General features: G+C 45.4%; 1 protein-coding gene across 1 annotated transcript in view; it reads left to right on the top strand.

Annotated features, from left to right (window-relative positions):
• Positions 1-903: 903 nt before the first annotated feature.
• KLHDC1 (kelch domain containing 1) overlaps positions 904-15,151 on the top strand; it is a 68,287-nt gene continuing 54,039 nt past the window's right edge. The window contains exon 1 of the mRNA XM_074956565.1: positions 904-1,528. Coding sequence (XP_074812666.1) covers positions 1,421-1,528 — 108 coding nt within the window. The 5' untranslated portion in view covers positions 904-1,420. The remainder of the gene's footprint in view (positions 1,529-15,151) is intronic.

Genomic DNA, 15,151 nt, shown 5'->3' with positions numbered 1-15,151 from the left:
GCGGCTCTCAAGCTTTGCTCCAAGCTCACCTCAGCTGGGGCCGGCGGCGGGCGTTGGTTAGCTCGGGTGGACCGGGCAGGGCAGTGCTTGTAGGGAGGGTCATGCGGGAGACCTGTCTCACGATCGCCTCCATTCCCAGTAGCAGCGGCAGACCCAGGCCTTGGTCCTATTCTGGGGGGGGAACTCCTACACATCATCTGTGACACTGAGCCGTGGGAGTGGGGGAAGCATGGAGCTCCTTACCAGAGGTGCTGGGGCATCCCCAGATGTCCTCTAAAATTTCCAAGGGGTTTAAAGAAAAGGAGGACTTGTGGCACCTTAGAGACGAACAAATTGGTTAGTCTCTAAGGTGCCACAAGTCCTCCTTTTCTTTCTGCGAATACAGACTAACACGGCTGCTACTCTGAAACCTGACATTATGCAAGTCAAGGGGTTTAAATGAGTCTTTCCAGATCTTGTGCCCCACAGGCTTTTACTGTTCCACGGGGTCTGTCTACATTCCATAATGGTATTTGCAAGGTTATAAACGTTGGCGTTTAAACCAGTCTCTAATAAGGAGTAGGATAAAATTATAACGGGCACGGATTATCCCATATCTGCCCACTGTGGGGTTTCTTGCACCTTTCTCTGAAAGCATTTGATGTTGGCCACCCTCAGAGACAGGACAATAATGGATGAGATTGATTAGGGGTCTGACCCAATACAGTACAACAGTTCCTATTGTGTTTGACCCACGCTGGATGACATAAGGTCACCGACCACAGTTTAACAGTCAGCACAGACTAGGTCAGCATCCTCTTAAATGGGCCATTCACTATCATGTTGAAGCGCAATAAAATTTTGTAATATAGACAAACCCCTGGTGCACATGCCCCGTGACCCCATGTGATCACTTGTTCAATTTCAAAGCCAGCGGGCCTGGATGTTGGGTGCCCGAGGTCCTGCTGCCCCGGGATGGGGGCGATAATGCCCCCCACGAAAGAGGGGCCGCTCATCTTGACGGGCTAGAGCAAAAGCATGAGACGGTTCTTATTTTATCGGAAAGGGGGAGCAAACCAGCACAGCAAGGGACCCTGCACCCTCTATATGATGTGCAAACTGCACCCCCTTCGACCTGCTACCAGTGAGCGGCCCACTTGAGAAGCAGATGGAAGGAGCTGAGCCACAGATCCGGACACCCGGCCCCGAGTCGCCTCGCTGATCCCGCAGCCCCCCCACTTCCTCCCACGTGAGCGCCTGATTTGGAGCGGGGGGAGAGGAGGCGCTGCTGTGCTGCTCGTTCCGCGACTCCCCATACTTTGGACCCTCTCCGCTTCCCGTCCGTCGGAGGGTGACCGAGCGGCGGAGAGCAGGTGGCGCTCCAGAAGGTGGTGGCGAGTCGCGGTCGTTGCGGCAGACACCTCCCTTCCCCCTTCATAAGATGGCGGCGGGTCCACCTCCTTCTCAGCAGTTCTGCGTGGCCGAGGAACGGAGTGGCCACTGCGCCGTGGTGGACGGGAACTTTCTCTATGTGTGGGGGGGATATGTGGTAAGCAGGGAGGAGGCGGCTGGGGGCATCAGGGGTGGCAATGGGGGGCGGGCTTTGTTGCTACGCGGCCGGGCCAACGCACTGTGCCCCACGGCACCCTGGGCTAGGTGGGAGCAGCGGTTAGTAGCACCCGGGTTCCTCAGCTGCCCCCAAAGGAGCTACCGCTAACTGCGGGTTAATCCTTGTTCCTCGTGAGAGGCTGCAACCGCCACACGGACAGGGCGGAGGGGGCGTGCACGTTCTCTACGTCAACTCGGTCGCTGATTGGCGGGGCGGGACATGCCGCGCGGGAAGGGAGCGGGTGTTTCAAGTCTCAGCTGTCGAACGCTCGTGTTGCTGCGCTCGATTCCCAACCACCATAACGGCCGCCTGCCGAGGTGAAGGGGCACGTGCTTGGTGCCTCCAGGGAGTCCAAGCCTAGAACATGAGAGTGGGGACTTCGCTCCCGTCCCAGATACACTTCCCTCTGCTCCAGTGGGGTGTCCTGAGAAAGATCGCACACATTCACATTTCCCATCTGCTCCGTTGGGGAGTGGTTTTCTGAATAAAACACACAGGCACAGCTGTCTGCCCCCCCTTCCTGTTTCCAGTCTGCTCCGGGAAGGGTTCCTTAGCAGAACTGCTTCCATTTGTACCTATGTGCTGTCCACCCAGTCACATTTACCAGCTGCTGTGGGAGGGGATCCCAAGTTGGGACTCCTCTCATACCCACCGTTCCCCCGCCACCTTTTCTGTCAAACGTACCTAATGTGAGTGTTCATTAAGCATGGAAAGTGTGATACAAATAAACCACCCTGACACTTTAATACACCAGACTCTTAGGGTGTTAACTGTCATCAGAACAGAGGCAGCTAACAGGAGTTGGGAGGCTCTAGCTGTGGAGTCTGTGCTTAGACGCAGCAGAACTTGATGAGTCCTGCATTTGATCTGGCTGTGGGTTCTTTGACTGTTTGCTCTCTGGGTAGGGACTACACAGCTGAGCAATAGGTACCTGAGTAAGCAGCTGAAATGGATCTGTTTGTTGGTGCCTTGGTAAAGGCCATGAGGTTCTAACCCTTGGAGCTTTGATCAGCATAGCTGTTTGAAGTCTCTGAGTGATTAATCGCTCCCTGGTGGTGAGGGGCAGAGTTGAGCTGAGCATGGAGACTTGGTCACTTGCTAGGCAAACTCAAGAGCCCTGAACAGAGGGCAACTAATAGGAAAGTATCAGAGGGAGTTAAGAGAAAGATTGTGAGAGGTTTTCTTCCAGATTTGGTTCTACATGCAATTTCAAGATGGCCAGCAATGAACATTGATGGTGACCTGTAATGGATGTATCATTTTTCTTTACTACCAGAAGCGACTTCCTGTTCATGAAATGCAAATTGGTGGCCATGCTTCAGGATTGGAGGGGCAAATAAAGATAGTATTGAGAAGCTGAGGCATTCCTAGACAGTCAGGTTCAGAAAACATTGGTACCCCAGATTCAAGGAAGAACAGAGCTGGCCACCAAGGAGTCAGAAAGGAAGTCCAAGATGTTTCTGGTCGTTACAAACCACCAGGCTGCAAGAGGTCATGGAAGCATCCTACATGGCTGGAGATAGACGAGGATGGTCAGGCTGTGGCCATCAGAGAGAAGAGGGCTAGGAAGAATTCCACACAGCCAGTAGTTTCCATTCAATAACAGGTCCTCAGTTTGGAAACAAAATCCTGCTGGCACAAGGGAATGGTGAGATGTACAGGACACACCTCTTGATGTCAGCTTGTGCCAACCTATAAGAAAATCAAGCTTTCTCACAAAGAGTTCTACAGCTGTCCAAAGAAGACAGATGATCCTTGTTGGGGATTCAGTACTCAGAAGAATTGAAAGAACATTCTGCAAGGGGCAGGTGGACATCAGAATGGTGTGCTGTCTTCCCAAAGCCAAGTCCTGAGACATTACTCCAAGATTGGATGGGCTTTTGAAGTTGACAGGAAAGGATCCATTGATGATGGTTCACGTTGGCATCAATGACAATGTGTTGCAGGATCTCTCTCAGATAGTAGATGATTTAATGGAACTCAGAAGAGTGCTGAAGATGAATGTCCAGATCATAGAATCATAGAATATCAGGGTTGGAAGGGACCCCAGAAGGTCATCTAGTCCAACCCCCTGCTCGAAGCAGGACCAATTCCCAGTTAAATCATCCCAGCCAGGACTTTGTCAAGCCTGACCTTAAAAACCTCTAAGGAAGGAGATTCTACCACCTCCCTAGGTAACGCATTCCAGTGTTTCACCACCCTCTTAGTGAAAAAGTTTTTCCTAATATCCAATCTAACCCTCCCCCATTGCAACTTGAGACCATTACTCCTCGTTCTGTCATCTGCTACCATTGAGAACAGTCTAGAGCCATCCTCTTTGGAACCCCCTTTCAGGTAGTTGAAAGCAGCTATCAAATCCCCCCTCATTCTTCTCTTCCGCAGACTAAACAATCCCAGCTCCCTCAGCCTCTCTTCATAAGTCATGTGCTCTAGACCCCTAATCATTTTTGTTGCCCTTCGCTGGACTCTCTCCAATTTATCCACATCCTTCTTGTAGTGTGGGGCCCAAAACTGGACACAGTACTCCAGATGAGGCCTCACCAGTGTCGAATAGAGGGGAACGATCACGTCCCTCGATCTGCTCGCTATGCCCCTACTTATACATCCCAAAATGCCATTGGCCTTCTTGGCAACAAGGGCACACTGTTGACTCATATCCAGCTTCTCGTCCACTGTCACCCCTAGGTCCTTTTCTGCAGAACTGCTGCCTAGCCATTCGGTCCCTAGTCTGTAGCGGTGCATTGGATTCTTCCATCCTAAGTGCAGGACCCTGCACTTATCCTTATTGAACCTCATCAGATTTCTTTTGGCCCAATCCTCCAATTTGTCTAGGTCCTTCTGTATCCTATCCCTCCCCTCCAGCGTATCTACCACTCCTCCCAGTTTAGTATCATCCGCAAATTTGCTGAGAGTGCAATCCACACCATCCTCCAGATCATTTATGAAGATATTGAACAAAACCGGCCCCAGGACCGACCCCTGGGGCACACCACTTGACACCGGCTGCCAACTAGACATGGAGCCATTGATCACTACCCGTTGAGCCCGACAATCTAGCCAGCTTTCTACCCACCTTATAGTGCATTCATCCAGCCCATACTTCCTTAACTTGCTGACAAGAATACTGTGGGAGACCGTGTCAAAAGCTTTGCTAAAGTCAAGAAACAATACATCCACTGCTTTCCCTTCATCCACAGAACCAGTAATCCCATCATAAAAGGCGATTAGATTAGTCAGGCATGACCTTCCCTTGGTGAACCCATGCTGACTGTTCCTGATCACTTTCCTCTCATGTAAGTGCTTCAGGATTGATTCTTTGAGGACCTGCTCCATGATTTTTCCAGGGACTGATGTGAGGCTGACTGGCCTGTAGTTCCCAGGATCCTCCTTCTTCCCTTTTTTAAAGATTGGCACTACATTAGCCTTTTTCCAGTCATCCGGGACTTCCCCCGTTCGCCACGAGTTTTCAAAGATAATGGCCAAGGGCTCTGCAATCACAGCCGCCAATTCCTTCAGCACTCTCGGATGCAACTCGTCCGGCCCCATGGACTTGTGCACGTCCAGCTTTTCTAAATAGTCCCTAACCAGCTCTATCTCCACAGAGGGCTGGCCATCTCTTCCCCATTCTGTGGTGCCCAGCGCAGCAGTCTGGGAGCTGACCTTGTTAGTGAAAACAGAGGCAAAAAAAGCATTGAGTACATTAGCTTTTTCCACATCCTCTGTCACTAGGTTGCCTCCCTCATTCAGTAAGGGGCCCACACTTTCCTTGGCTTTCTTCTTGTTGCCAACATACCTGAAGAAACCCTTCTTGTTACTCTTGACATCTCTTGCTAGCTGCAGCTCCAGGTGCGATTTGGCCCTCCTGATATCTTTCCTACATGCCCGAGCAATATTCTTATAATCTTCCCTGGTCATATGTCCAACCTTCCACTTCTTGTAAGCTTCTTTTTTATGTTTAAGATCCGCTAGGATTTCACCATTAAGCCAAGCTGGTCGCCTGCCATATTTACTATTCTTTCGACTCATCGGGATGGTTTGTCCCTGTAACCTCAACAGGGATTCCTTGAAATACAGCCAGCTCTCCTGGACTCCCTTCCCCTTCATGTTAGTCCCCCAGGGGATCCTGGCCATCTGTTCCCTGAGGGAGTCGAAGTCTGCTTTCCTGAAGTCCAGGGTCCGTATCCTGCTGCTTACCTTTCTTCCCTGCGTCAGGATCCTGAACTCAACCAACTCATGGTCACTGCCTCCCAGATTCCCATCCACTTTTGCTTCCCCCACTAATTCTACCCGGTTTGTGAGCAGCAGGTCAAGAAAAGCGCCCCCCCTAGTTGGCTCCCCTAGCACTTGCACCAGGAAATTGTCCCCTACGCTTTCCAAAAACTTCCTGGATTGTCTATGCACCGCTGTATTGCTCTCCCAGCAGATATCAGGAAAATTAAAGTCACCCATGAGAATCAGGGCATGCGATCTAGTAGCTTCCGTGAGTTGCCGGAAGAAAGCCTCATCCACCTCATCCCCCTGGTCCGGTGGTCTATAGCAGACTCCCACCACTACATCACTCTTGTTGCACACACTTCTAAACTTAATCCAGAGACACTCAGGTTTTTCCACAGTTTCGTACCGGAGCTCTGAGCAGTCATACTGCTCCCTTACATACAGTGCTACTCCCCCACCTTTTCTGCCCTGCCTGTCCTTCCTGAACAGTTTATAACCATCCATGACTGTACTCCAGTCATGTGAGTTATCCCACCAAGTCTCTGTTATTCCAATGACGTCATAGTTCCTTGACATCACCAGGACCTCCAGTTCTCCCTGCTTGTTTCCAAGGCTTTGTGCATTTGTATATAAGCACTTGAGATAACCTGTTGATCGCCCCTCATTCCCAGTATGAGGCAGGAGCCCTCCCCTCACAGACATTCCTGCCTGTGCTTCCTCCCGGTATCCCGCTTTCCCACTTACCTCAGGGCTTTGGTCTCCTTCCCCCGGTGAACCTAGTTTAAAGCCCTCCTCACTAGGTTAGCCAGCCTGCTCGCAAAGATGCTCTTCCCTCTCTTCGTAAGATGGAGCCCGTCTCTGCCCAGCACTCCCCCTTCATGGAACACCATCCCATGGTCAAAGAATCCAAAGCCTTCTCTCTGACACCACCTGCGTAGCCATTTGTTGACTTCCACGATTCGACGGTCCCTACCCATGCCTTTTCCTTCCACGGGGAGGATGGACGAGAACACCACTTGCGCCTCCAACTCCTTTATCCTTCTTCCCAGAGCCACGTAGTCCGCAGTGATCCGCTCAATTACAGAGATGATCTTCTCTGTAATCATTCCTGTCCCATGAGCAAAGGAAGACAGAAGTGAACCTCTAGCTACATAAGTGGTGCAGGGTGGAGGGTTTTGGTTTTGTGGAACATCGGTTGGTTCACCTTTTGTGGGAAAAGGGGGTTGTATAGTGTGTCTTCTCTGGCACAAGCTGGCTAGAGTAGTCAGGAGGGATTTCAACTAATAACAAAAGGGAACAGTAAAAGGAGAGAAGATATGAGCACTCACCACAAAATTGAGATGTTGAGAACAAAATTAATCAAGGTTTCAGAATATCAGCCGTGTTAGTCTGTATCTGCAAAAAGAACAGGAGTACTTGTGGCACCTTAGAGACTAACAAATTTATTTGAGCATAAGCTTTCGTGAGCTACAGCTCACTTCATCGTATGCATTCAGTGGAAAATACAGTGGGGAGATTTATATACAGAGAACATGAAACAATGGGTGTTACCATACACACTGTAACAAGAGAGTGATCGCTTAAGGTGAGCTATTACCAGCAGGAGAGCGGGGGGGGGGAGGGAACGACCTTTTGTAGTGATAATCAAGGTGGGCCATTTCCAGCAGTTGACAAGAACGTCTGAGGAACAGTGGGGGGTGGAGCATAAGCTTTCGTGGGCTACAGCCCACTTCATTGGATGCATAGAATAGAACATATAGTAAGAAGATATATCTATAGATATAGATATATACAGATAAGTTGGAAGTTGCCATACAAACTGTGAGAGGCTAATTAGTTAAGATGAGCTATTATCAGCAGGGGAAAAAACCTTTTGTTTTAATCAAAGATGGCCCATTTAGACAGTTGACAAGAAGGTGTGAGGATACTTAACTTAGAGAAATAGATTCAATATGTAGTGTTAGGATATAGATATTCAGGCCTGTCTGCAAAGGCCTGTACTTTAAGAATTTAGGTGTATTCTTATCACTTGGCTAGTTAGAGGTATAAAAGAAAGAATCAAAATCACTGTCTGCCAGTGTAAGGTCCTTCTCTTACTGTGACAGTCTGAGGCCCTGTTCTTAGGCTAAGGCCTTTGGCTAAGCGACAGAGGCAGCCATAAGCTGGGAAGCGACTGGTCACATCCTCACATTCCAAAGTAGACACATTGAAAGAAGGTGCTATTGGGCTGTTAGGAATACAGTCCTGTCCTGATAGTGCCTATCACCTCCAGAGAAAGGGAAGTGCCTAGAAGATATAAAAGGAAATCGAGGTTGATAGTTTTCTGTCTGGTAAGAACTCACTTATCAATAGACACAGCTGGGAAACTCTTACGTCTTTATAGATGTAGTTGTGAAATCCTCACTTCTGTATTGTTTTGTCATTATAGTTCCCACTTTGCTATTGTTTATTGGCATGGTCTCTGTCTGGTTCTGTGATTGTTTCTGTCTGCTGTATAATTAATTTTGCTGGGTGTAAACTAATTAAGGTGGTGGGATATAATTGGTTAGCTAATCATGTTACAATATGTTAGGATTGGTTAGTTAAATTTCAGTAGAATGATTGGTTAAGGTATAGCTAAGAATATTACTATATAAATTAGGGGAAAACAGGAAGTAAGTTGGGATTCGAAAATAAGGAAAAAGGAACTTGTATTTAAGCTTGCTGGAAGTTCACCCCAATAAACATCGAATTGTTTGCACCTTCGGACTTCGGGTATTGTTGCTCTCTGTTCATGCGAGAAGGACCAGGGAAGTGGGAGAGGGAAGGAATAAGCTCTCTAACATGTGTAATGACTAAGCCACTCCCAGTCTCTATTCAAACCCAAGTTAATGGTATCTAGTTTGCATATTAATTCAAGCTCAGCAGTTTCTCGTTGGAGTCTGTTTTTGAAGCTTTTCTGTTGCAAAATTGCCACCCTTAAATCTTTTACTGAGTGGCCAGAGAGGTTGAAGTGTTATGATTCCTGATGTCAGATTTGTGTCAATTTATTCTTTTGCATAGAGACTGTCCGGTTTGGTCAGTGTACATGGCAGAGGGGCATTGCTGGCACATGATGGCATATATCACATTGGTAGATGTGCAGGTGAACGAGCCCCTGATGGCGTGGCTAATGTGATTAGGTCCTATGATGGTGTCACTTGAATAAATATGTGGACAGTTGGCATCGGGCTTTGTTGCAAGGATAGGTTCCTGGGTTAATGTTTTAGTTGTGTGGTGTGTGGTTGCTGGAGAGTATTTGCTTCAGGTTGGGGGGCTGTTTGCAAGCAAGGACTGGTCTGTCTCCCAAGATCTGTGAGAGTGAGGGATCATTTTTCAGGATAGGTTGTAGATCTTTGATGATGCGCTGGAGAGGTTTTAGTTGGGGGCTGAAGGTGACAGCTAGTGGCATTCTCTTATTTTCTTTGTTGGGCCTGTCCTGTAGTAGGTGACTTCTGGGTACTCTTCTGGCTGTGTCAATCTGTTTTTTTACTTCAGCAGGTGGGTATTGTAGTTTTAAGAATGCTTGATAGAGACACCAATGCTAGGACCCTGGTTAACAAACAAAAGGAATTGGAATTGCTCATTTATGAGCATAAATGTGATCTAACTGGTATTACTGAAACCTGGTATGATGATTCCCATGTTGGGAATGTTAAAATCAATGGTTATAACCTATTTAGGAAGGAGTGAGTGGGCAAAAGGGCACAGGCAGTGGCACTCTATGTCAAAAATGGCATTACCTGTTTCCAGGTCACAGATAACTTAGAAGAAAATGATCTCGAATGCTTCTGGTTACATGTCCTAACAGATAAAGCCCAAGATGGGGTACTAGTTGGTGTCTACTACAGACCACCAAATCACACTTAGGAACAGGATGACTGGCTCCTTATGCCCCTATCTATAATGTGTAGATGGGAAAAGCTGCATGATCATAGACAACTTTAAATTTCAGTGACACATGCTAGAGGTCTATGGCTTCCAGTACTAAAACATTCTTGAACATAAGAACGGCCATACTGGGACAGACCAGTGGTCCGCCTAGCCCAATATCCTCTCTTCCGACAATGGCCCAATGCAAGAGGGAACGAACAGAACAGGTAATCATCAAGTGATCCATTCCCTGTCGCCCATTCCCAGCTTCTGGCAAACAGAAATTAGGGACACTTCAGAGCATGGTTTTGCATCCTTATCCATCCTGGCTAATAGCCACTAATGAACCTATCCTCCACGAACTTATCTAGTTCTTTTTTTAACCCTCTTATAGTCTTGGCCTTCACAACATCCTCTGGCAAAGAGTTCCACAGGTTGACTGTGCATTACGTGAAAAAATATTTCCTTTTGTTTGTGTTTAACCTGCTGCCTATTAATTTCATGTGGTGACCCCCTAGTTCTTGTGTTAGAAGAAGTAAATCTTTCTTATACACTTTCTCCATATCACTCGTGATTTTATAGATCTCTATCATATCCTCCCTTAGTTGTCTCTTTTCCAGACTGAAAAGTCCCAATCTTATTAATCTGTCCTCATATGGAAGCTGTTCCATAACCCCCTAATAATTTTTGTTGCCCTTTTCTGTATCTTTTCCAATTCCAAAATATCTTTTTTGAGATGGGGCGACCAGATCCGAATGCAGTATTCAAGATGTGGGCGTACCATGGATTTATAAATTTTATAAGTGACAATTTCCTAACTCAAAAGTGTTGAATCCAACTGTAAGGATATTTCAGGACCACCAATCAGGCCCACAGGTTACCTTATGAGCCTAGCAAAGCAGACAACCATTGCTTGCTGTAGCAGACGAATGCCACTGTAATTCCACATTCAAATCCAAGGAACAGGTTTATTTTAGCATAGGTAGAGAATGCCACACCCTAGTGCAGTGGTTTTCAAACTTCTTTTCTGGTGACCCAGTTGAAGAAAATTGTTGATGCCTGCGATCCAATGGAACTGGGAATGAGGGGTTTGGGGTGTGGGAGGGGCTCAGGGCTGGGGCAGCGGGTTGGGGTGTGGGGGAGAATGAGGGGTTCATGGCTAGGAGAGTTAAGGCTGCGGGGTGGGGCCGGGAATGAGGGGTTCAGGGTGTGGGAGGGGGCTCTGGTCTGGGGCAGGGGATTGGGGTGTGGGAGAGGGTCTGGGCTGGGGGTGCAGGCTCTGGGGTGGGGCTGGGGATGAGGGTTTTGGGATGCAGGAAGGGGCTCTGGGTTTGGGGGGGGGATTCAGGGCTGGGGCAGGGGATTGGGGCATGGGCTTACCTCAGGCAGCTCCCGGTCAACGGCATAGTGGGGGTGTAAGGCAGGCTTCCTGCCTGTCCTGGCACTGTGGACTGCGCTGCACCATGGGAACCGGCCAGTGGGAGTGTGGAGCCAGTGCTCAGGGTGGGGGCTGCGTGTGGAGCTCTGGGGTCCCTCCCGCCTAGAAGCCAGACCTGCTGCTGGCCACTTCCAGGGTGCAGCGCAATGTTGAAACAGATAGGGACTAGCCTGCCTTAGCCGGGCAGCACCACCAATGGGACTTTTAATGGCCCAGTCAGCGGTGCTGACCAGAGCTGCCGTGACCCACTACTGGGTCGTGACCCACAGTTTGAAAACCACTGCCCTAGTGATCACTTGGGATGTAACAGGCCAATGCATTGACTGGAAGTACACAAAGGCAAAAACTTAAATCTCAGTACACCATTTTTATACCCAGGATGACACTCTACTTTTATCAACACCCCTCCTCTGACTTGTTATGTAATAATAATAATAAATATTTATGACCATACATACAATTCCACATTACATACTCAATTATATAACATGTTTATCTACTTATTAACAATAACAAAACTATTAATCTTATTATTTAAGAGGGGTGTACCTTGTTTATCCTGATCATCTTTAGCAGGTCACAATGACCTCTTCTTTTTCCTGTACTCAGTGGAGACATTCCAAAAACTGAATAACAGGATATTTAGTAAGCCAAGAAGGCCTTATTTGCACTCCTTCCCAATCGGGTTATTAGGCCAACATTTATATTGCTTATATATTGTGTATGCATTTATTATGTATTGCTAACCAAGATGTAATCCATTAAATACAATTAGGCCCTTACCATTTTACATGCACCTAATCGCTGTATCACTTCTTTACACCAGCAGGGGGGAATTCTCTATTAGACTGTGTCTTGACAGAAAAAGCGCAACTGATCACAGAACTAAAAGTGAATGGTAATCTAGGTATAAGTGATCATGATTTGATCACATTTATAATGTGCAAACAGAATAAAGTCCAGACCAGATACATACTTGGTACTTTCAGAGGGCCAATTTCACAAAGCTGAAAAATACTATGAGACAGATAAACTCAGAGGAAGAATTTAATTAGCAAAATGTGAATGATTGTTGGGAATTGTTTAAGAACAATTTACTGGGTGCCCCAAAAGCCATAATCCCACAGTTGAGGGGAAAAAAAAACCAACCTGGTGTAGAGGGGAAGTAAAGGCAGCTGTAAAAAATAAAAAATAAAATACAATAATGGAAGAAAGGGGAAGCTGATCGTAATTAACATAAATCAGAAGTTAGGAATCGTAGAAAATTGATAAGAGAAGCAATGGGATACAAGGAGAAATCATGGCTAGGAGAGTTAAGGACAATGAGGAAGAGTTTTTAAAGTATAATAGGAACAAAAAACACCCTAACAATGCCATTGGTTCCTGTCACAGGGCACCTACGTCACTACCAAATGTACTTTACTGCCTGTACTATTCGTGTGGTGTCTCAGTCACACCCACCCACCGTGTTATTACCCTTTCACCAAGGTGTGTACTTATTCCTTTCTTACGAATTATCACTGTGTAATGCAGGTTTACAGCAAGGAGAGGCTTTCCTGCAGCCTTCACTTCTCAGCCCAGGCTTACCCTCTAGCTTTCCTTTGAGCTTCTCTTTTTATGTCCTCCCAGTTACATTCTTAACACAGAGATTACCACCCAGGTGTCCATAATCCCCCAGCAGAAAGTGTTTAACTGCTCATAGCCTTCTCCATGTTGCAGCAACATCAGTGACCAGGGTTCTACTAATAGGGCCCTGTCACAGGTCCATCACTATATGGAAATGATAGAATTATTAATAATAATACAGAAAAGGCAGAATTGTTCAATAAATATTTGTTGTGTTTTCTGGGGAAAAAGAGATAATGCAGTCATATCATATGATAACACTCTGTTCATTCCACTCATATTTCTGAAGAATGTTAAACAGCCACTACTAATGTTAGACACTTCTAAATCAACAGGTCTGGATAACTGGCATCCAAGAGTTTTAAAAGAGCTGGCTGAGGTGCTTTTTGGACTGTTAATTTTTCAATAAGTGTTGGAGCACTGGAGAAATTTCAGAACACCAGACAAAAGCAAATGTTGTGTCAATATTTATAAAGGGTAATTGGGATGACCTGCCTAATTATAGACCTGTTAGTCTGACATGGATGCTGGGCAAGATAGTGGAGTGGCTGAAATGGGACTTGATTAATAAAGAATTAAAGGCAGGTAATATAGTTAATGTAAATCAACCTGTGTTTATAGAAAATTAACTTGATATCTTTATTTGATGAGATTACAAGTTTGGTTGATAAAGGTTTGATATATTGAGACTTCTTAAGGCATTAGACTTGGTACCACACAACATTTTGTTTAAAAAACTACAAAAAATTAACATGGCATATATTTAAATGAGTTAAAACTGGCTAATTGATAGGTCTCAAAATATAACTGTAAATGGGGAATCATAAAACTAGTGTGTTTCTAATGGGATCCCACAAGGATTGGTTTTTTGGCCCTATGCTATTTAACATTTTTATCAACGATGTGGAAGAAAACATAAAATCCTCCTTGATAAAGTTGCAAATAGCATAAAAATTGGGGGAGTGGTCAATAATGAAGCAGACAGGTCACTGATGTAGAGCAATCTGAATCACTTGGTAAGTTGGGTGTAAGCAAACAGTGCATTTTAATATGGCTAAATGTAAATGTATACATCCAGGAACAAAGAATATAGGCCTAGTTACAGGATGGGGTACTTTAGCCTGGTAAGTAGTGACTCTGAAAAAGATTTGGGGGATGTGGTGGATAATCAGCTGAATATTAAGTACCAGTGTGATGCTGTGGCCAAAAAGACTAATGCAATACTTGGATGCATAAACAGCGGAATCCCAAGTAAGATTAGAGAGGTTATTTTATATTTGTCTTCAGTATTCATCCGACCGCTGCTGGAATACTGCATCCAGTTCTGGTGTCCATGATTCAAGAGGATGTTGATAAATTGGAGAGGGGTCAGAGAAGATCAACAAGAATGATTAAAGAATTAGAAAACATGCCTGATAGTGATAGAATCAAGAAGCTCAATCTGTTTATTTTAACAAAGAGAAGGTTAAGGGGTGATTTGATTACAGTCACATGGGGAATAAATATTTAATAATGGGCTTTTCAGTGTAGTAGAGAAAGGTATAACATGATCCAGTGGCTAGAAATTGAATCTACCCAAATTAAGACTGGAAATAAGGTGTAGTTTTTAGGGCTGTCAATCGCAGTTAACTCATGCAATTAACTCTAAAAAAATTAATCGTGATTAAAAAATTAATTGCAATTAATTGCAGTTTTAATTGCACTGTTAAACAATAAATACCAATTGAAATGTATTAAATATTTTGGATGTTTTTCTACATTTTCAAATATATTGATTTCAATTACAACGCAGAATACAAAGTATACAGTGCTCACTTTATATTACTTTTTATTAGAAATATTTGCATTGTAAAAATGACAAACAAAAGAAATAGTATTTTTCAGTTCACCTCATACAAGTACTGTAGTGCAATCTCTTTATCATGAAAGTCCAACTTACAAATGTAGATTTTTTTTTGGTTACATAACTGCACTCAATAACAAAACAATGTAAAACTTTAGAGCCTACAAGTCCACTCAGTCCTACTTCTTGTTCAGCCAATTGCTAAGAGAAATAAGTGTGTTTACATTTATGGGAGATAATGCTGTCCGCTTCTTATTCACATCACCTGAAAGTGAGAAAAGTCGTTTGCATGGCACTTTCGTAGCCATCATTGCAAGGTATTTACGTGCCAGATATGCTAAACATTTATATGCCTCTTCATGCTTTGGCCACCATTCCAGAGGACATGCTTCCATGCTGATGATGCTTGCTTAAAAAAATACATTAATTAAATGTGTGACTGAATTCCTTGGAGGAGAATTGTATGTCTCCTGCTCCATGGTTTTACCTGCATTCTGCCATGTATTTTGTGTTATGGTAGTCTAAAATGACGACCCATCATATGTTGTTT

Source organism: Natator depressus, chromosome 6, assembly GCF_965152275.1.
Source record: "Natator depressus isolate rNatDep1 chromosome 6, rNatDep2.hap1, whole genome shotgun sequence".
NCBI lineage: Eukaryota > Metazoa > Chordata > Testudines > Cheloniidae > Natator > Natator depressus.
Note: the sequence above shows the minus strand (reverse complement) of the source record. Positions and strands in the feature narration are given on the sequence as shown.